Raw genomic sequence first — 22,526 nt, 5'->3', positions numbered from 1 at the left:
AGAAAATATTATATTGAGAGATACGCACATTTTATCAAGTTTTGGCATTATCACCAAAAGACTTTATTCAACTGGGAAAAATTTAACCAGGGAGATAGTTTGTGGAATATATCCATGTTTTTCTTTTCTTATTTATTTATTATTGAGGTAACATTGGATAATATCATGTTATAATGTTAACATAATAGTTCAATATCAATCAGCAATTTCTCTTCTGAGTATTTATCTAAAGAATATAAAAAAATAAATTCAAAAAAGATACATGTACCCCCATGTTCAATGAAACACTATTTAAGATAGCCAAGATTCGTAAACAACCTATGTGTCCATTGACAGATGAGCTGATGAAGAAGATGTGGTTCATATATACAATTGAATATTATTCAGTCATAGAAAAGATGAAATGCTACTATTTGCAACATCAATCCTGAAAATATTATGCTAAATTAAGTAAGTCAGACAGAAAAAAAAAATGATTTCACCTGTTTTTCTTTAATCACTCATTTTTAGCTTTTTTTTAGAATTGAATTAATTTCCTCTTTTACGTTGACAAGCCATCACCTTTCACCTGGGGAGGAGATAAGATTAAAATGATGGGACTGGACAAAATAAATAAATAAATAAAACAGGCCCTGGCCATTTGGCCCAGCAGTAGAGCATTGACTCAGCACGTGAAAGTCCTGGGTTCGATTCCCAGCCAGGGCACACAGGAGAAGTGCCCATCTGCTTCTCCACCCTTCTCCCTCTCCTTCCTCTTCATCTCTCACTTCCCCTCCCACAGCCAAGGCTCCATTGGAGCAAAGTTGGCCTGAGCCTGAGAACGGCTTCATGGTCTCTGCCTCAGGTGCTAGAATGGCTCCAGTAACAATGGAGCAACGCCCTGGATGGGTGGAGCATTGGCCCCTAGTGGGCATGCCAGCTGCATCCTGGTCAGGCACATACAGGAGTCTCTCAGCTCCCCCCTCTCAGTTCAGATAAACAAACAAACAAACAAACAAACAAATAAAACACTAAGTCCTTTCTCAGTTTTTCTAATTTTTTTTTAATTTTTAAATTTTATTTAGAAAATTAACTTTAGCATGGTGACATTGATCTATAAGAGTACATAGGTTTCCACTGGGGTGGGAGGCGATATATTCAGTGGGACACTTGAATCTATGTAAACGCAATAAATTAAAATTAAAAAAAAGAATATATAGGTTTCAGGCTAACATTTCAATAGCATTTGAACTGTTGATTATATTGTATAACTATCTAATTTTTTTCTTGAAAAACTTTAGACCTACAGAAAATTTGAAGGAATAGCCATGTATCTTTAACCATTTATTCTTTGGCCACATTAATTTAATTCTTTATGTACACCTAAACATACAAATACACATTCTTTCCCATGATATAAAATTCACAAATTTATGTAATATATGAAATTCACATAACACAAATTGTTTTAATATGTACAATTGAGTGACATTTAGTAAATTTGCAATATGTAATCATTGCCTCCATCTAGTTTCAAAACATTTTCCTCACTCCAGAGAAGACTACATACTCATTATGTAGTCATTTCCCATTACCCTCTCCCAGGCCCTGGCAACTACCAATCTGCTGTCTGTCTTCAGATTTACCTATACTAGATATTTTATATAAACAGAATTGTACAATATATAACATATTGTGCCTGAATTCTTTTACTTAACGTATTTTAGAGGTTCATTCATGTTGTACCATTGTTATTGGCTAAATTATATCCTCTCAAAATTCATATGTTGAAATCCTAACTGCCAGTACTTCAGAATGTGACTATATTTAGACAAAGAGTTTTTAAATAGGTGAATAAGTTAAAATGAGGTCATCAGAGTGAGCTCTAACCCAATATGAATTATGTTCTCACTCAAAGAGGGGAGGTTAAAGGTAATGTCAGCAAAAGGGCAGAGTAGGAAGCTTCAGACAGCCTTTCCCGCATGGACACACCAATTCAACAACAATACATGAATCAATGACCTTTATGAAAAATCCACAGATCAGTTAAGAGGCTCCTGCACCCAAATTGAGCCCAAGGCCAGCTGCATTGAAGTTAGTAGGAAAATCCATGGCACCATCTCACCATAACTTCAGGAAAATTATTCAAAACTGAACAGAACAGGAAGTCAATGTGACAGACTTAACACCAGAGTGACATGATTTTGTGTTTTGAAAAAATTCCTTTTACTTCTGTGTAAAAAGGTACTGAGAGGTGACAAGAGTAGAGAGGGGTAGTCAGTCAAGAGGAAATTGCAGTGGTTCAGGAAGGTGAAGAAGGAGGGGATAATGGAGATTGAGCCAGCTGGGATTGGGGTAAAGATTGTGTCTTATGTTGGAAAGCTGAGTTGAAGGTGCCTTGGAGATATGGAAGATGTCAAGCAAGTAACTGGAAATACTCCTCTAGTTCTCAGAAAAGAGGTCAAAGCTAGAGAAACATACATGGCCATTATTTACATCTATAAGGTGACTGAATCAAAGGAATGAAAGCTATTGCCGAGGAAGAAAGAATTTAATGAAAATTGAAGTTGTTATAGAACCAATCCATTGGATGAAGCTATAAAGGAAACAGAGAGAAAGCTAGAGATAATGGAGGAGAGACATGGAGGAGGGGCATGTACATAGAATCTAGACGAAATACGATGGAATGTTTCATGAGAAAGCGGTGATAAATAGTGTAAGAAGTTTATGGAAGCACCCTTAGAGATCTGGAGTTCATTGTAAACTTAAGAGATATTTCTTTTGGTGGAATGATGGGGAAAAGGAGCCATATTTACATGGATTGAAGGAGAGAATTTAAGGCAAGAAAATGGGACAAAGAAAAGTCAGTTCTTGGCTGGTAGCTAGAAGAAAATGGTAGGCCAAGTGCTTGTAAGGTAGAAAGGAAAAGAACCAAACATGTTTCTATGACTATGGGAGAATACCTTCAAGAAAGTGAAGGAAGGATAAAGAAAAAAGAAAGAGAAGGAGAGAGGAGAGAATGTGTGAACAATGTAAGGATGGTTGGTAAGGCATGAATGATGGAATTCAAAGTGGAGGTGTTGTCTTGAGAGAGAAGGGAAATAGTGCCAATGGAATGGTAACATGGAGAGGATGCCTGCCAGTGTTTGCTTGGCATGGCTGAGAGCGGGCAGCTCACAGAGTCATCATGAAGACTTGGGTATTCTCTATGAAACAGGCAGTACGAATATTTGCTGGGAAGGGGTGGGAAATAGAAGATTCAGCAGTGAAACCAGAGCTTGTGGAGGTTGGGTGAACAGGTGAGAGAAATGCAGGATTTCCTGGGAGCCTAGTTGGCCCCTCTAAATGGGAAGGAAAACTCTAAAGGAGTGTAAAGGAGATGGAAGAAGAGGTGAGAACCCATAAGTAAAAGAACTTTGTATATCTACAAAAAATTAAAAATTTTAAAAAGAACTTTGTAAATATAAACTGTGGTTGTTCTTAGTAATCATCGCCAAGAATTATTCTATGCAATTCTGTCTTTACCTTTCTGCTTTTGCAGTGGGTGGAGGGTGCTGAAAAGACCAGGCAACCTCCTTAAGAAAGTCTAAAATGCCAGCTAATGCTTGTTTCTGTTTAATTCTTAAATTTGTACATATTTCTCCCATTTTTTGCCTTTGTTGGGAGGCACTGAGTGACTGAGATAGAGGTGGAGGAAAGATAGATAATGTGGCTGGGAGTGGAATGAGCATCTCTGCTGCCCATCAGTGAATCTTGCTTATTTAGTTAATTGTGCATGGCACATGGCAGGTGTTCAGTAAGAGTGCTGACTGGATTTGTAAAATAGAAGTGAAAAGTGGATTATAAAATAAAAAGGGATTCTTTTCCAATACACACAATTGCAGAGAAGATCTGGCAGGAGTCAGTGTAAAAGGATGCATTCTTTCATAAGCATTATTTAGTTTGTAATAATACTTAGGAAATTTAGAAACTTTTAAAAGGATAAGAATAGAAGAAGCAAGCCCTGGTTGGTTGGCTCAATGGTAGAGTATCAGCCCAGCATGTGGATGTCCTGGGTTCAATTCCCTGTCAGGGCACATAGGAGAAGCGACAATCTGCTTCTCCACCCCCCCCCCCCTTTTCTCTCTCTCTCTTCCCCACTAGAAGCCATGGCTGGATTGATTTGAGCCATTGGCCCTGGGCACTGAGGATCCACAGTGGAACCTCTGCCTCAGGCACTAAAATAGCTCGCTCAGTTGTGAGCATGGTCCCAGATGGGCATAGCATCAGCTCCAGATGGAGGTTGCCAAGTGGATCCAGGTTGGGGTACAAGTATGAGTCTGTCTCTTTATCTCCCATCCTCTTGCTTGGAAAAAGAAGGGGGAAAAAAACAAATAGAAGAAACCAAAGAAGCTTTATTTCAATGTCTTTTATTTCTGTTTAGAAATACTATAGTAAATGAAAAAGAATTTCTTTTTATCATTAAAGAAAAGTTGCCATAGTACTAACAGGTATTGGGGACATTAAATAAACTTAGAATATAGGGTTATACAAGGAGAAGAAAAATAAAGAGTGCTGATGTGTAAAAGTCAAGATAAACACAATTTCTCAGGAGTAGAACAAAAGACATGCTTTTTAGCTAAGACCATTGCTAATGGTTCAGGAGTCAAAAGTAAATCCAGTGGGAGCTGTCTTAGAGGATCGCCTACTACATATGCAGCTTGTCCAGTGTGATGGGCATGACCTACTCAAATGGATCAGTTAGTGACGGGCTCTGGGACCAATGTGTGATCTTACCATGCTGGGCTTGGAAGATTAAGACATGGCCTTGCTGGAGAGGGTATAAGTCTCAGAGCTGGCTTTGGTTTTCTTGATCTGTTTCAATCATTTCCTGTACTGCTCCCGGACCTGCAGAGGCAAAGCATGATCTGAGTCAGCTCACTGAGAGGGCTGAGAATGGAAAGAGTCCTGGGTGGGAGCTGGGCAGTGGTACCTGCTGGCTGAGGAGACAGTACACCAGGAAGATGAAGATGCCCTGCAGGCTGTTGATGATGGTGAAGAGATAGGCCATGGCGTGGGCAGCGGGACCCACCTGCAGGATTCCCAGACACCACATGCAGCCCAAGAGGAAGAGCTGAGCCATCGCTTTGAATGTCAGCATCCTGGGTAGGAGGAGAAGGGAGGCCCATGGTGCACCCAGAGCAACAGAATCAAAGCCATTCTTACTTCCACCCCATGGATATTCCTGCCTTCCCTTTGGTGATGAATTCTTAGATTGAGTGTGATCAGTGTTAACCTTCACTGTCAAAGATTCTCTACAATAGAAATGCCACTTGGGTCCTGGACAGCATTTTGATTGGATTAAGTAGGGTCATAACACTTCATAATGTAAGTTTCAAAATTGCATGATGCTCCATAGACATCCCTAATTTTATGCCACCCACCTTACTGCGGCTGCACTGTGCATCAGGCTCTGTGCTGGGGTCTGGGCCGTAAAAGTAACAGAGACAAGATTTCTATTTTCATGACAGTCACAGGCTATCCAAAGGACTGGTACAACCAAATAATAGCATGCAAGATTTAGAAAGGATACTGACAGGGACATACAAGGAAGAGCATTAAATTTGCACAGGGGCTCCTGGAGCGAAGGACTACCCACATTCCATGGAATAAAATTTTTTCCAGAGGTTGAAACAGACAGGGGTGAGAAGAAGCCTGAATCCAGGGTGGATGTGCAGTGCAGGCTGTGTTGTGGGAGAAGTCACAGATTTTTCTAAGTGCGGACAGGACTGCTGACAAAAGTCCAGAGAATGTTTATCAACCAATGTCAGTTCTTCCTGTTGCTGAGGGAGTGACGACCTGGGATTAGAGACAGAAGGTTGTGGCTGAGCGTCAGCCACACACCACAGAATCCGAGCTGACTGCCACAGAAGGACAGCTGCACCTCCTTCCTCTGGGGTCCCTCAGGAGACCCTGAGAAGGGACATCAGGTACTGCTGAGGCACATGATTTGCACCTGGGACCACACATGTGTCTCTGGGGTTGCCACGCTCTTCTCCATCTTACCTTGTATTCCGGAGGGTGGATATATCACTGTTGAGGGAAGAGAGTTTGCTTCTCAAAATCCAGAGGGTCATCAGGAAGAAAGCTAGATTGACCTTTAGGAAACCATGGAAGGTTTAGTGAATAAAATTTTAATTTATCTCTCTCCTAGCCTGTCCAACAGCAATTCCACACTTAAGCAGTTTCGTATTTAGTAACAGTGTTAGAATTTATAGTTTGAGGAGCAGTCTTACAACCCAAACCAAACCCATGGCAACGTAGAAACATTCCTGCCTGTGTCATTCCTCCCCAGCTTATAATTCTGCTCGTCTAATGACCCCAGCTAAGTGTAAAGGATGCTCTGATGTCATCACTCACAAAGATGATGGCGCAGACTGGTCCAAGGAAGCCCCATGTAAATCCCTTTTCTGGGCGGAGCCAGCAGCTAAGCAAGAGAGAGAATTAAAAATGCATTGGTTTTTAGAAATATAGAACAATTATGTAAAGTAATTCATTAATTCATCAACAAATATTGAGTGTCTCTTCTGTGACAAGCTCTGTGGTTGGCCCTGAGGATACAGTTGTGGAGAAAGTACACATAGTCTTAACTCCTACACACCTCACATCAGGTAGGAGACACACAAACAGACACACTGTGAAAATAAAACAAAAATAGGAGGCTAAGAGAGTGCTTTCCTGGATGTCATGCTTAGCTTTGGGTCTAGGAGAATAAGATGGTTTAGGAAGATTTCACAAGAAATTATACTTGAGCTGAGATTTGAGCAATGAGTGGAGGTTACCGCGATGTGTGGAAGCCCAGGAGAAGTCTGTACATGTGTTAACAGTTTCTGAGAGCCCTGTGAATCTAACATGGTTTTAAGGGTCTTTCTTGCACTATTCAATTTATTATTATTTTTTATCTATTGCAAAGCTTATCTACTGAATATTTTTATTTTTAATGAATTTTAGAATTTATTTAAGAAAGCCTTCAATTTGAACAGGAGGAAAAATTTATTCCTGTTCAAAAAAAAACATCTATAGAAAAAACATCTATAGAAAAAACAGCCAAAAAAAAATCTATAGAAAAAACAGCCAAAAAAGGCACTGATTGCATGTTGTACCTTTTTTTATGTCAGAAAGAGGCTGGTCAGAAAGGCAGCCTGGTGCTAACTTGGGAAGGCTCTGCACGTCCTCTGATTCCTGAATTCTAAACTTCATCATACAGAAAGGCCACTTGGACTGTGTATCAAAATCCTCCAGGCAAAAGCATTTTTTTAAACCTGAAGACCCCTACAGAGGTGGGTTTCCACAGGGCTACAGTGTGGAATCAGTGCTGAGCTTGGTCCCTGTGTGAGAATAGCAGCGTCCACCATGTGGAGTGTCCACACTCAGGTCACCAACTGCAGGAGCCACCCCTGTGAAGGCTGAAGGAGTGAACTGAGCCAGAGGGGCACTAAGTGATGGCAAAAAGGCATGAGTCTGTGTCCAAGGCAATGTTTTGAATTTTGGCTCATTTATTGTTTTTCTTTACTTGTGAAATCAAGAATCATCATTGAACTTATCTTAGAATGAATGTTCTAGAATAAGAATGGATGCCATGCATCACAGATCTGCTGTTTTCATGTTCAGTAACTTTAAAAAGTCAGTGGTTTTGGCCCTGGCCGGTTGGCTCAGTGGTAGAGCGTCGGCCTGGCGTGCAGGCGTCCCGGGTTCAATTCCTGGCCAGGGCACACAGGAGAGGCGCCCATCTGCTTCTCCACCCCTCCCCCTCTCCTTCCTCTCTGTCTCTCTCTTCCCGTCCCGCAGCCGAGGCTCCATTGGAGCAAAGATGGCCCAGGCACTGAGGATGGCTCTGTGGCCTCTGCCTCAGACACTAGAATGGTTCTGGATGCAACAGAGCGATGCCCCAGAGGGGCAGAGCATCGCCCCCTGGTGGGCATGCCGGGTGGATCCCCGTTGGGCGCATGCAGGAGTCTGTCTGACTGCCTCGCCGTTTCCAGCTTTGGAAAAATGCAAAAAAAAAAAAAAAAAAAAAAGCAAAAAAAAAAAAAATTGGTGGTTTTTATAGAATGTCTTTGAGTAGATCACAGAGTCTCTATAACAATAGGGAGTTTAGCAAGAAGGAAGGCCTACGTAGAAACCTCAGATGTGACCCTCACCCTCATTACAGAGCTGCGGTTGGCTAATAATACTATCCTAAGTCTATATTAGTATCTAGATACTACGATACTATGTTAACATCTATGATAAATATTTTTACTGTGAAGACTGCATATTTAGAGACTCAATGGCATTTTAAAGCCAGTAAGTAGTAATTTCAGGATGTAAACAGAGATGGGAGCTGGAAGCTTTTCAAGACTCATCCTCCTCTGTAATTTCAGAAATTCTGTCTATAGATTTAAGGATTTCAGCAACAAAGTTCAGCGTTTTAGCTCCAGAAACCAGCTGTTTTATGAAGGCCTGCACGTAGTTCATGACCATGTGGAGGATCTCCAAGGCCACATCGTGTTTTGCTTGGCCGCCATCAGGTGGCTGCCCTGGCCCAAATGCAGGGCCTGGTCTGGTGCTTGAAGTTGGAGACCTGCACCTGGAGGTCTTCTTTCGTTTTCATGACATGATTTTTCTGTCATTACAGCACGTTTGGTCATCAGCTCCAGGGTCTGCTCCACCTGCTGAACCATGGATTCCAGATCATGGTATCCTCACTCTCCTCCTTGATCACTATTGCTTCTAATTTCTGCTCAAGCATCCTCACCATTTCTGTTTGTGTCTCAGAGAAGCTCGGAGCCTCACAGTCAGCTTTTTATTTTGTTTAGAGAGAGAGAGAGAGCGGTTCATTGATTGCTTCTCATACCTGCCTTGATGAGGGCGGGGGGTCCTCTAACTGAACCAGTGACCCCTTTCTCAAGCCAGAGACCTTGGGCTTTAAGCCAGCAACCTTTGGACTCAAGCTAGAGACCATGGGGTCATGTCTATAATTCTATACTCAAGTCACCCCAGGATCACCTGCTCAAAGCCAGGGAGTTCTAGCCCTGGAACCTGGGTCCTCAGCGTCCCAGGTTGAAGCTCTACCCACTGCACCACTGCCTGGTCAGGCTAAATCAGCTTTTTCTTAGCTTCAAATTCTCACCTTTCAGTGCTTGGTAACTTATCTGCAGTGCCGCAGGTGGCTGTCTCTCAGAAACTCTCTGTGGGCTGCAAAATTTTCTCTGCCCTGCCCCAGACATAGGACAGTAGGAGTCACTCAGCTCCCATAGGGGCGGGGCCTCGGCCCACCAGCTCCAATGGGCTGGAGAAGAAGGAGATGTATGGGCTGTAAAGCCATGCACGGCTGTGACTCTCAAGGAGTGAGCGGGTCTGCTTCACAGCAGAGAGCAGATAGACCCTGTCCCACCTGACAGCATCATCATCCTCGTCCATGAAGTCTCTAGCCACTGTGAGTCCGAACCCCACAGTTTGGGAGGTTGGAAAGTTGCAGTAGAGTCCCAGTGAATGACTCTTGGCTTCCTTTGAATAAAGTCTGCTGTTAGCTGTGTCCTCTTTCAACAGGCTGAGTCCTTTGAGTAGAATGGATTTGCCATTCTAACATCTACAAGTTTACTATCTCCAAAATGTGTCTCCTGGGCTCCTACTCAACCTTGCACATCCCCTTTCCATAGACCAGCTCTGAGTCTCCCATGAAGGCCAGCACCAGACTGGGGACATAGCCCATGAACGTGGGCCAAATGCCGAAGAAGAGGGAGTCCGGGTCCCTGTCACTGGGAGCAATCCCAGCTTAGCTGGAGAGACAAGACAGGTGCTCACAGAACACAGCAGCTAAAGTAACAGTGACAGCAACTCCTCTCGTGCCGCCATGAAGCAGCTCTGTGCCCTCCTGGATGAGACTGAGGCTCACGTCTCCTGCTGTCCTCACCCTGGACTGCCGCTCCCTATCTGGAATGACGAAGTGCGGGTCCTCCCTTACCCGGCAGCCGAGGCTCCTTGGCCTTGGCTTTGCCCCAGTCGCCTGCCACCCAGCCCTGAATTTTTTTAAATTGTGGCTTTCTTTTTGGAGATGTATTTCACATAGCATGAAATTTACCCATTTCAACTGTCCAGTTCAGTGACCTTTCAGATATTCACAGAGTTGTGCAATCATCACCACTATCTGACTGTAGAGCATTTTCAGCTCCCCCAAAAGAATCCATTCACATTAGCAGTCACTCCTTGCTTCTGCTTCCACACACCCCACCACCCACCCTAGCACCAGGGTACCATTAATCTCCTTTCAGTCTCTGCGGATTTGCCTATTCTGGACATACATAGAATCATACAATATGTGATTCTGTCACCAAGCATACTGTTTGTCAGTCAAGGTCCATCCATGTTACAGCATGTTTTTATGACTGAATAATATTTTATTTCAATTAATTAATTAATTAGCTAATTAATTAATATGACAGGAGGGGAGAGAGAGAGACAGACTGGGATCCACCCGGCAACCACCATCTGTGGTGGAATTTCCAACCAACCCAGCTATCCACAGTACCCCGGGGCCACACTGAGACCAACCAAGCCACTGGCTGTGGGAGAGGAAGAGAAAGAGAATGGGGAGAAGGAGTGGAAGAGAAGCAGACAGTAGCTTCTCATGTGTGCTCTGACTGAGGATGGAACCCTGGAGGACTGCACACTGGGCCACGACTCTACCCACTAAGCAACCATCCATGACCTTTTATTCCTTTTAAATGGCTACATAATATTTTATTGTATAGATATGCCATTTCATTTATCCATTCATCTGCTGATGGACATGTAAGCTGTTTCCAATATTTGGCTATTTTGAATAATGCTGTTATAAGCATTCATGAACAAGATTTTGTGCGAATATATGTTTCCATTTGTTCTGGGCCTATACCTTGGAGTGGAACTTCTGGGTCGTGTGGTAGCTATCTATGATCATCTGAGAAACAGTCAAACCATTTTCCAAAGTGGTTGAACAATTTTAGATTCCAACCAGCAATGTATAAGGGTTTGAATTTTTCTACATCCTTACAAAAACATTTTCTTGTCTGTCATTTTTTTTGTGTGTGACAGAGACAGAGAGAGGGACAGATAGGGACAGACAGACAAGAAGGGAGAGAGATGAGAAGCATCACTTCTTCATTGTGGCACCTTAGTTCTTCATTGATTGCTTTCTCATATGTGCCTTGACTGGAGGCAGACCAAGTGACCCCTTGCTCAAGCCAGTGACTTGGGCTCAAGCTGATGAGCTGTGCTCAAACCAGATGAGCCTGCACTCAAGCCAGTGACCTCAGGGTTTTGAATCTGGGTCCTCCGTGTCCCAGTCCGACACTCTATCCACTGTGCCACTGCCTGGTCAGGCTCTTGTCTGTCTTTTTATTTTTTACTTTTATTTTATTTTTTTAGTGAGAGGAGGGTAGGCAGAGACAGACTCCCTCATGCACCCAGAACCAGGATCCACCCGGCAAGCCCACTAGGGGGAGATGCTATGCCCATCTGGGGCCCTTGCTCTATAACAACAGGAGCCATTGCTTTAATTGAACCATGGCTGCAGGAGGGGAGAAGAAGAAGAAGAAGAAAGAAGAAAGAAGAAAGAAGAAAGAAGAAAGAAGAAAGAAGAAAGAAGAAGAAGGAGGAGGAGGAGGAGGAGGAGGGGAGGAAAGAGAGAGAGAGAGAGAAGCAAGAGGGGGAGGGGCAGAGAAGCAGATGGGCGCTTCTCCTGTGTGCCCTGACCAGGAATCGAACCTGGGACTTCTACACACCGGGCCAACGTTCTACCACTGAGCCAACCAGCCAGGGCCTGTTTTTATTTTAACCATTTAACCTAATTGCTGTGAAGTGACATTCCATTTTGATGTTTTTGATTTTCATTTTCCTAATGACTACTGATGTTGAGCATCTTCATGCACATATTGGTCATTTACATTTCTTGGGAGAAATGTCCATTCAAATGTTTTGTCCATTTTAAAACTAGGTTGTCTTTTATTGTTGAGTTATTCCATTTAATTTAAACAGCAGTGCAAAACAGGAGTTCTCATAACATTACAGGTTGGTAATTGAAGCATAAAGGGGTTAAATCTATTGCTAAAGGTTCTACTGGTAAAGTGACCGAATTCACTCTTGATCCCACATTAGGGTGCCGTAAGGAGTGAGGCAGGCAGGATGTTTCAGGACAATGAAATAAACACTGAGAAGAATGTAAACAAGAAAGAAGGAAAGCATCCAAGAAGGACCCCTGGGAAGAGCTGAGTTGATGCAGGTGGACATCGATTTAGCAGCCTGCTGTGGTTAAGAATGCATGCTCTGGGAGACAGCCTTCCTGACTGGAGAAGTGAAGACTTGCTCTCCTTCAAAAACAACAAAATGTAAGCAAAACAACCATTTCAAAGCTCAGGCAACTCCCCAAAGTCACAGAAGAAATGAAAAATAGTCTATCCAAGAGAACCTTGATAAGACTGGTGAGGAAGGACTCTGCGATGTTTTAAAACTGAAGTATTTTCAGTCTTTCCCTAGTTTAGTCGTGAGACAGCCAAAAGCTGATAGCACTGCAGACAAAAGAGAGGCCCGACTGCTCCTGGAGCTCCGTTAAAAGCATCATCATCATCCTCAGAGCACAGTCAGTATTTCTTCCTGACCCTGTAGCTCCCTAGGAGCCCTTCCTTTCATTCTCTGGCACAGAGTAGCACCAAGTAAATCTCAACTATGATACAGTCCATTCTTTAGATTATTTTAATCAGCTCTACTTTTCCAAATAAAAAATCAGAACATACTATAGAATTTGGATAAGGAGGTAGATTAATAATGATGCCCTAAGCACTTTTTAAAATTACCCTCTATTGGCCCTGGCTAGTTGGCTTGGTGGATAGAACGTTGGCCCAGTGTGCGGACGTCCAAGGTTCGATCCCCAGTCTAGGGCACATGTGAGAAGTAGCCATCTGCTTCTCTGTCCCTCCCTTTCCCCCTTCTCTCTCTCTTCCCCTCTCTCAGCTAGTGGCTCGACTGGTTCCAGTGTCAGCCCTGGGCACTGAGAATAGCTTGGTTGATTTGTGCATTGGCCCCAGATGTAGTTGCCAGGTGAATGCCGGTCAGAGTGCATGTGGGAGTCGATCTCTCTATGTCCCCTCCTCTTACTTAAAACAAACAAACAAATAAATAAATAATAAATAAATAAAATTATACCTCTGCTACTTCAATGAGAGATTTAAAGACATTCTCCTTAATTATTATAAATACCACCAGAAAGATACCCTAAGGATGATCCTTATTGTGTCTATTAATATGATCACACATAATCAAAATGCATCATTGATCCTACAAATGCCATGGTCATGGTGGAGAAGATATAGTGGGAATTTTCCCTTACTGGGCAGGTGTTCCATAAAGGTGAGGTCTGGATGCTGCAGAAATGGCCACAATCACAGCTGGGACTCCGTAGCCCACAGGGAGCATAAACTTCTTTATGAGCTTGCTCACACTGGAGTAGTTGACCACAGTCAGGTTGCGTGCAGTGAGGAAGAGGTGCAGGCCCTCCAGCAGCATCCAGGTGAAGGAGGCCAGGTAGAGATAGTGTAAGGCACCCACGATGATGGCACACAGCACCTGGGGAGAAGCAAGAGTCACCAGGTAGAATACTTAGGGTGGAGTGTGACCTGAGGACCTCTCCTTTTTACTGCCATTGAGTTCAGAGCACCTGGTGTTAGCGCAAGGTCATCAAAAGTAAAGGTGCTTGATAATGTCAGAACTGCCCCTATGACTTCTCCCAGAAACTATTTTATTAAGAAACTATTTTGTTAAGTTTATGTAGCATGGCCCCATAAACTCCAAATCTCCTGGAAAGGTCAGAGGGTCCTTTGAGACAGTGTCAGTACCTTGTGCTCAGTTCTGTCGATGGCTGTGAGGAAGAGCAGGTGGGCCAGGAAGAGGCAGACTGAGAGGTGCAGGTGGAGGGAGGTGCTGGTGTTCTGGATGGCTTTGCACAGCAGGAAGGTGAGGGCCGCCAGGAGGAGGCACAGCAGGGAGAGGCTCAGCCCCACGTAGGTGATCACAGCCAGTACAGGATCCTCCTCCTGGGATCCGGCAAAGAGGAGATATCACTTTCCTGGGCTGGGTTAATGACCCTACATTATTAGTAATTGTATGTAACAAAATTAGTAATTGAGGAGCCACATAATTTGGATGTTTATGGCTAATGTTAAAATTTTGGGGGCGTTGGAACTGATTAATTCAGACCCTGGAAGAATTGAGGGATAGAGTGATCTTACTCAAGACAAAGTCCTAGAAGTCATAATGTTTTTATTCCTTTACACTCTTGGGCATGACTGAGCTTATATGTCACCACTGAGGTTGACCACCAACCACCATCTCCATTACATGATGCTGTGTGACAGAGTCTGTACCTGGAGACCTGATGTCCAGCAGTCAACTGCCCACCCCAGGCTCACTCACCTCATTCCTCCATCACCTGCTTTTTATAGATTTAGACCCATCTTTAAAAAGGAAAAGTACTATGCTCTGATGATGGTGATAGCTTAAATATTCACATTTCCTGCCCTTTTTTTTTTTTCCCCTGAGAGAGAGAGAGTAAGGGAGAGAGATGAGAAGCATCAACAAGTGGTTGCATTACTTTAGTTGTTCATTGATTGCTTCTCATATGTGCCTTGACGGAGCGGCTCCAGCTGAGCCAGTGACCCCTTGCTCAAGCCAACAATGTCTATGATCCCATGCTCAAGCTGGCAACACCACATGAAAGCCTGATGAGCCCACACTCAAGCCGGATGAGCCCGAACTCAAGCCAGTGACCTCTGAGTTTCGAACCTGGATCCTCAGCATCCCAGGTCGATGTTCCATCCATTGTGCCACCAGGGTCTGGCTCCTGCCTCTTTTAAAGATTAAAATGTATTTTTCCATCTATTTTTGTAAATCAACTTGAATTCATGAGAAGAAGAAAAAAAAACACCCAACAGTTTTAGTCTAAGTAGGTGAGATAGCGAGAGGGACAGAGAGAAAGAAAAACAGAAACGTGAAAATGACAAAGAAGATACTCTGAGTCGGTGCATCTGGATAAAGAACAATATGGTGCTATTTGTGATTTTTTTTATTGTTGCAACAAATCTGTAAAACTGAAATTGTTTCTTAAGAAATGTCTACAAATAAATAGCAAGCCCTCCAGGTGATTGGGATGCCTATTAATTTGAGAATCTTTGATGTAATGAGATAAAACTAATTCCTCTACCACACAAAGAGCTCCCCCATCCATAAGAAATGTATCAACAGGGCAATAGAAAAGGAACCAAGATGTGAACAACTTGTTTCCAGAGACAGGAATACAAATCGCTTTTAAATGAAGATGTTCCATTTTACTCACAATTTAAAAAATGCAACAATTTCCCTAGATGTTATATTTAACTCTCAGATAGATAAAAATCCAAAACTTTGACACTGACTTTGTGATGAGGGCATGACGAATCATATACCTTCACACAATGCTAGTGTGACCTATATATGCTGAAATATAGAAATATCTACCAACACACAATTGTGAATTTGACCCTGTATATATCCTAACTAGATACTCAAACAGAAAACTAATGCAGTGTATTAGAATCACCACAACTGAATTTGTATTAGGAAAGGATCATGAAACAAAATGCCCACTATGAGAGGAATTAATAGGTAATTTATGGCACATTCACACAATGAAATGCAGTGGCAATAAAAATAATGGAGTGTCTCTTTGTAGACTGGAATAAAATAACCTCTTAGAATAAAAACACATTGTGCACAACAGTGAACAATGCCACTATGTGAATGAAAACAGAGGGACCAAGAACAAATGCATGCATTACTGTTATATGTATAAAATAACCAAAGTGCAGGAGAAATGACCAACTTTGGTTGTCTGAAGCAGGAGGCACTAAGTGTCTGGGGTTAGGGATGAGATGGGGAATTATCAGTGTTTCTCTTAATCTGTTTGAATTTGAAACACAAATTTTATGTCTTCAGTAAGTATAATACTGTATGTAAATAAAAGCATGAATATTGTGTTACTAGTGATGAGGCAGGAAAAACAAGGCCTTGAAGTATTGTCAGACTCTTAGGGCTTCTGACCATTGGCTACAATCCTTTCCAATCTTATTTTCATGTGGGTGCTCACAGGAAACACTCCTCACGTGAGGTCAGCTGAGTGAGTCTCTGGTTTGATGAACCAGAGAAGAGTAACAGCTCACCTGGCTGGGGAAGGAGCAAACATGGCTCCTGACTCACCTGTACTCACCGCTCCCCAGCCCCCTCTAACCTCTGCCATCACCAAATCTTCTTTTTTTTGGCAGTCCCTCAGAAGCACTGTCTTAACCCTCATGGTGAGCAGAATTCTAATTTGGCAATCATATCCTTACCTGCTGGTGTACACACATATTTTTCCAGGCTTTTCATCACATGCCAATCTACGTGTGGCAGTAAAGGAGTTTTGCAGATGGAATTCTAGTCTTATATCAATTGACTTTAAGAGAGGAAATTTATCTTGCTTTGGCCTGACCTAATCAAGTAACCCTTTAAAGAACTGGGTTTTCCTTGGAGAAAATTTTGATATGAGGGAGTTTTCCCTCCTGGCCTCCAGATAAGAGCACAGATACATGGCGAGAGGGTCACCTGTGAAGGAATGCAGGTATACTCTAGCTGCTGAATGTGACCCCTGCTGCCAGCTAGCAAGAAAGCAAGACCTCAGTCCTACAACCACAAGGAACTGAATTCTGCCAGCAATCAGTGTAGTGCCAGTGGCCGAGGCCAGGCAGGTCCCCATTGGATTTGGGCAGATAGTAGAGAAACTGCAGAGCTGGAAAGCATTGGGCCATACCATTTAATAAAGTCTCACAATGGTGGGCAAGCACACAGACAGGGAAAACTGCTTCTCAGGTAAAGAAACAGACAAACACACAGGCAGGCAATGCACCATCCACAATCCCCCTGAGCACAAGCACCCATAGCCTTATATAGGCTTTGCACACGTGCCTCTGCCAGGTGCTTACGTGCTAATCAAGCAAAGTGCTTGCAGCTGGTACACCAATGAGCAAGCCTAACACAGCTGCCCACATTCCACCCCTTTAGGGTTGCTTGCCTCACAATAGGTACAATATATAACCAAAAATGACAATTACAAAGGTGCCCTTCACAATGTCTCCCTGAGCATTCTGCCCAGGGAGTCAACTGGAGGCCCACCTCTAGCCCCCTACCCCATGGTAGGTGGGAGGGCCTGTATAGTCCAGGGCTGTGTCCTTTGAAAAAAGTGACCTTGGTGCATCTCTGTAACTGAGTGAGAGCAGCTTCTCAGTGTAGGAAGGTCTCCACAGGTACTGTGCCCCCCTCTCATCAGAGTCTATCATAGTTGCAGTCCAAGAGTCAGTCCACGATAGACAGCCCAGCTCTCTGTGCAAATCACCAAGGTGAAGGTCCATTACAGGCAACTAGCCATATAGCTCTTAATAACAGACTTCAGCACCTTTCCATAAGTGCTCTGTTTGTTGCCACAAGCCCCATCCAAACCCCTCAGCAAGCTCACAGAGCCTGGCTGGGTCAAATACATTTGAGGCCAGTGAGCAAGCCTAGCACAGCTGTCCCACAATCAGGGAACTTAGAGGAGGACAGCAATCCTCAGATGAGAGGCTTGTAAGACTTGTAAGACTCACCAGACAACCCAGCTACACCATGTTTGTTTGTTGGCCCAAAGAAATTATGAGATAATAAATTTATGTTTTTCTAAAGTATGGGAATGCATGAAAACTTATTACCTAGCAATGGACATTGAACAACGTCCCTTCTCAAAGCTCTCACCTGCACGTCATAGTGGGCCATGAGGACAGCAAAACTGCTGAGGTGGGTGCATCGGCAGGTGGTGCTGCTGTTTCTGGTGTCCACCATCCAGCAACCTTTGGTGGCCCAGTGACCACATCCATTCTGGCCATGCTCCCAGAAGGCACAGAACACCTTCTGCCTTGGCCCAGGGGTTGCTGACTATAAGAACAGGACACAGATGTGGTCTAGTGCTCTGAAATCCCAACCCAAATCTGGCCCATGAAGGGCTTTCCTGGGGAGATGATGCATGGGGAACCCCCTTAACCCCAAGCATGTGCCCAGTATTCTGGCCTTTTCCATGCCCACAGCCTCATTCCACCAGGACTCACATGCTTGAAAACAAAGGTGACTGGAGAGCTGAAGTTCTGGGTGTTCTTGTTGCTCACAAAGGCAGAGATGACATCTGAGAGCAGGATGGAGGAGACTTCTTGCAACAAAACTTTATGTGTCGCATGCAGAACTGCCTGTTCTTCAGCGTCCAGGACCATCGGGGCCTCAGACAGCAACTTGCCCATCCCTGGAGACGAGACAAGGCCCACCACAGAAGGGCCTGCAGGATGAGGCCAAGGTTGACATCTTGATGTGCCCAGTAGGCCCCCTTCCTCCTGGGATGCATTCTCTCCTTTGACCCACCATAGCCCATACTTTCCTTTAATATTAATTCTCTATTTGTCACATCCTTGGGTATCTTGTCCCACTGTGAGGCCTCAGTGACCTTCTCCCCATCTCAGTCATTACCTGAGTCACCAGATTCCTGCTCTGTTTCCCAGGTCAGCAGCATCTTTGCTTGATTTTGACCCAGCTTGACAGTCCTTTGTCTTTGCTGATTCACCTCCAGGGACAGTTCTATGAGTTGTGAGAGTTACATAAGTGAATTACGTTAGTAACTGTGACAGGAGTTGTTGCTTTAATACTATTTTTTATGTATATATAGATGTTTTATATTTATAGTTATACTATATACCAAATATTGACTATGATATTATTATATGTGTACCAAATGATGCCATTTATATATAATCATAAGACACATATTTGATATAGGCATATATCATCTGATTTATAAAGGATTATAAAAGAAACTATTCAACAACAAATTATTTAACATGAATCAAATGGACAAATTCCTACAGACCCACAAATGAAAAAAGTAACCGAAAAAGAAACCAAGTCTGAATAGACCTATCACAAACAAGAAAATTGAATTCATAATCCAAACTTCCCAAAATAAAGAGTCCATAATTAAATTCTACTATTTAAGAAAGAATTACAATTTTTTTGTAAACTCCTAAAAAAAAAAAAGAATGAAAATGAACACTACCTAAATATAATTCTACAAGGCCACAATTATTCTGAGAACCAAATCAGAGAAAGATATCAAAAGAAAAAATTAGAAACCAGTAACACTTATAAACTTAAATGCAAAAATCTTCACCACAAATATTATCCAAGGAGAATTTGTCTACAGAAAACTACAAAATATTGTTAAAGAAATTTAAAAACTCTAAATAAATCTAAAGACATCTTGTGATTATGAATTAGAAGACTTAATGTTTTAAATATGGCATATTCCCAAAAGTGATCTACAGAGTTAATGCAATACTAACAGCATCCCGACAGCATATTTATTATTTTGCAAAAATGGAAAAGCTCAACCTAAAATTCACATGGTTTTGCAAGAGGCACAAACAACAACAACAAAAACTAAATAAAATAAATTTTATCAAAATTTAAAGCATATGTATTTATTTATTTTGTGTGTTTTAATATTTTATTTTTAAGAATTTAGAAAATTAAATTTAACAGGGTGACATTGATCAATAAGAGTACATAGGTTTCAGGTAAACATTTCTATAGCATTTGAACTGTTGATTATGTTATATACCCATCACCCAAAGTCAAATAATTTTTTGTCACCTTATATTTGTCCCTCTTTACATGCTTCCCTCCACACCCTCCCCAATCACCCTCCTCCACATCCCCCTCCCCCTGGTAACCACTTCACTTTTACCTATGTCCATAAATCTCAGTTTTATATCCCACCTACATGTTATTATATGTGTATCATACAGTTCTTAACTTTTTCTAATTTACTTATTTCACTTAATATAATGTTCTCAAGGTCCATTGATATTGTCATAAATGGCACTATGTCATCATTTCCTACATCTGAGTAGTATTCCATTGTGTGTATGTACCACATCTTCTTTATCCAATCCTCTGTTGAGAAACACATCTTGGCCACTGTGAATAATGCTGTGATGAACATGAGGTGCATGTGTCTTTATGTATCAATGTTTTTGAGTGTTTGAAGTAGATACCCAGTAGAGAGAAGGATTGCTGGGTCATATGGTAGTTCTAGTCTTAATTTTTTGAGAAACCATCATACTTTCTTCCATAATATTTGTACTAATTTGCATTTCCACCAGCAGTGAATGAAGGTTTCTTTTTCTCCACAGCCACTCCAACACTTGTTATTACCTGTCTTGTCTTCTTGGATTTGAGGCTCTCTTTCCAAAGGCTTGGGGAAGTTTCAATTATTTGTTTGAATAGGCTCTCCATTCTCTTCTATCCCTCTTCTTCTTCTGATAGGCCAATTATTCTTATATTGTTTTCACTGATGGACTCAGACAATTCTTGTAGAGTTCTCTCAGTTTTTTTAATTCATGAGTCTCTCTCCTGTTCTCTCTGTAGCATCCCTTTTGCCTGTCTTCAATGTCACTGGTTCTTTCTTCTATCTGGCTTATTCTCTTAACTAAACTTGCTACCTCAGTCTTCAATTCATGTATTGAGTTCTTCATCTCTGTTTATAAAGTTTTAATTTCTTGGTGAGGTAATTGTTTTGTTCATTAATTTTTTTTCTGAGCTCATTAAGTTCCTTATTGGTGTGTTCTTGCAATTTGTTGAGTCTTTTTAGAACTTCAATTTTTTTGGTCGTTTTTTATTAATTTAATGGGATGACATTGATAAATCAGGGTACATATGTTCAGACAAAATATCTCCAGATTATTTTGACATTTGATTATGTTGCATACCCCTCACCCAAAGTCCAATGTCTTCCATCAACTTCTATCTGGTTTTCTTTGTGCCCCTCCCCTCTCCACACCCCATCCCCCTCCTTGCTCCACCCCCCTGCCACCCCACTCCCCAGTTATCATCACATTCTTGTTCATATCTCTGAGTCTCATTTTTATGTCCCATCTATCTATGGAATCATATAGTTCTTAGTTTTTTCTGATTTGCTTCTTTCACTCAGTATAATGTATCAGGGTCCATCCATGTTATTGTAAATGATCTGATGTCATCATTTCTTATGGCTGAGTAGTATTCCATAGTATATACGTACCAAAGCTTTTGCATCCACTCGTCCACTGACAGACACTTGGGCTGTTTCCAGATCTTCACTATTGTGAACAATGCTGCCATAAACATGGGGGTGCATTTCTCCTTTTGGAACAGTGCTATGGGAATCTTAGGATATATTCCTAAAACTGGGATAGCTGGGTCAAAAGGCAGTTCGATTTTTAATTTTTTGAGGAATCTTCATACTGTTTTCCACAGTGGCTGCACCAGTCTGCATTCCCACCAGCAGGGTGGGAGGGTTTCCTTTTCTCCACATCCTCGCCAGCACTTATTCTGTGTTGTTTTGTTGATGAGCGTCATTCTGACTGGTGTGAGGTGATATCTCATTGTGGTTTTCATTTGCATTTCTCTAATGATTAGTGACGTTGAGCATTTTTTCATATGCCTATTGGCCATCTGTATGTCCTCTTTGGAGAAGTGTCTATTCATTTCTTTTGCCCATTTTTTTTTTAATAAATTTTTATTAATGGTAATGGGATGACATTAATAAATCAGGGTACATATATTCAAAGAAAACATGTCTAGGTTATTTTGTCATCAAATTATGTTGCAAACCCCTCGCCCAAAGTCAGATTGTCCTCTGCCACCCTCTATCTAGTTCTCTGTGCCCCTCCCCCTCCCCCTAACTCTCTCCCTCCCTCCCTCCCATGTCCTCCCCCCCCCCTTGGTAACCACCACACTCTTGTCCATGTCTCTTAGTCTCATTTTTATGTTCCACCAATGTATGGAATCATGTAGTTCTTGTTTTTTTCTGATTTACTTATTTCACTCCTTATAATGTTATCAAGATCCCACCATTTTGCTGTAAATGATCTGATGTCATCATTTCTTATGGCTGAGTAGTATTCCATAGTGTATATGTGCCACATCTTCTTTATCCAGTCTTCTATTGAAGGGCTTTTTGGTTGTTTCCATGTCTTGGCCACTGTGAACAGTGCTGCAATGAACATGGGGCTACATGTGTCTTCACGTATCAATGTTTCTGAGGTTTTGGGGTATATACCCAGTAGAGGGATTGCTGGGTCATAAGGTAGTTCTATTTGCAGTTTTTTGAGGAACCACCATACTTTCCTCCATAATGGTTGTACTACTTTACAGTCCCACCAACAGTGAATGAGGGTTCCTTTTTCTCCACAGCCTCTCCAACATTTGCTATTACCCGTCTTGTTGATAATAGCTAATCTAACAGGAGTGAGGTGGTATCTCATTGTAGTTTTGATTTGCATTTCTCTAATAACTAATGAAGCTGAGCATCTTTTCATATATCTGTTGGCCATTTGTATCTCTTCCTGGGAGAAGTGTCTGTTCATGTCCTC

General features: G+C 42.2%; 1 protein-coding gene and 1 pseudogene across 1 annotated transcript in view; both read right to left on the bottom strand.

Annotated features, from left to right (window-relative positions):
• Positions 1–4,468: 4,468 nt before the first annotated feature.
• The window catches only part of LOC136333282 (adhesion G protein-coupled receptor E2-like), a 196,070-nt gene continuing 178,012 nt past the window's right edge, over positions 4,469–22,526 (bottom strand). The window contains exons 9-17 of the mRNA XM_066272217.1: positions 18,586–18,693; positions 18,177–18,397; positions 17,827–18,006; positions 13,869–14,066; positions 13,364–13,599; positions 6,379–6,445; positions 6,025–6,116; positions 4,952–5,120; positions 4,469–4,866 (exon numbers count right to left, since the gene is read on the bottom strand). Of these exons, the coding sequence (XP_066128314.1) occupies positions 4,843–4,866; positions 4,952–5,120; positions 6,025–6,116; positions 6,379–6,445; positions 13,364–13,599; positions 13,869–14,066; positions 17,827–18,006; positions 18,177–18,397; positions 18,586–18,693 (1,295 nt within the window). The 3' untranslated portion in view covers positions 4,469–4,842. The remainder of the gene's footprint in view (positions 4,867–4,951; positions 5,121–6,024; positions 6,117–6,378; positions 6,446–13,363; positions 13,600–13,868; positions 14,067–17,826; positions 18,007–18,176; positions 18,398–18,585; positions 18,694–22,526) is intronic.
• Positions 8,353–10,085, bottom strand: LOC136321019 (endosome-associated-trafficking regulator 1 pseudogene; annotated as a pseudogene).

Source organism: Saccopteryx bilineata, chromosome 1 (assembly GCF_036850765.1).
Source record: "Saccopteryx bilineata isolate mSacBil1 chromosome 1, mSacBil1_pri_phased_curated, whole genome shotgun sequence".
Lineage (NCBI taxonomy): Eukaryota > Metazoa > Chordata > Mammalia > Chiroptera > Emballonuridae > Saccopteryx > Saccopteryx bilineata.
This window is presented reverse-complemented; position numbering and strand designations above follow the sequence as displayed.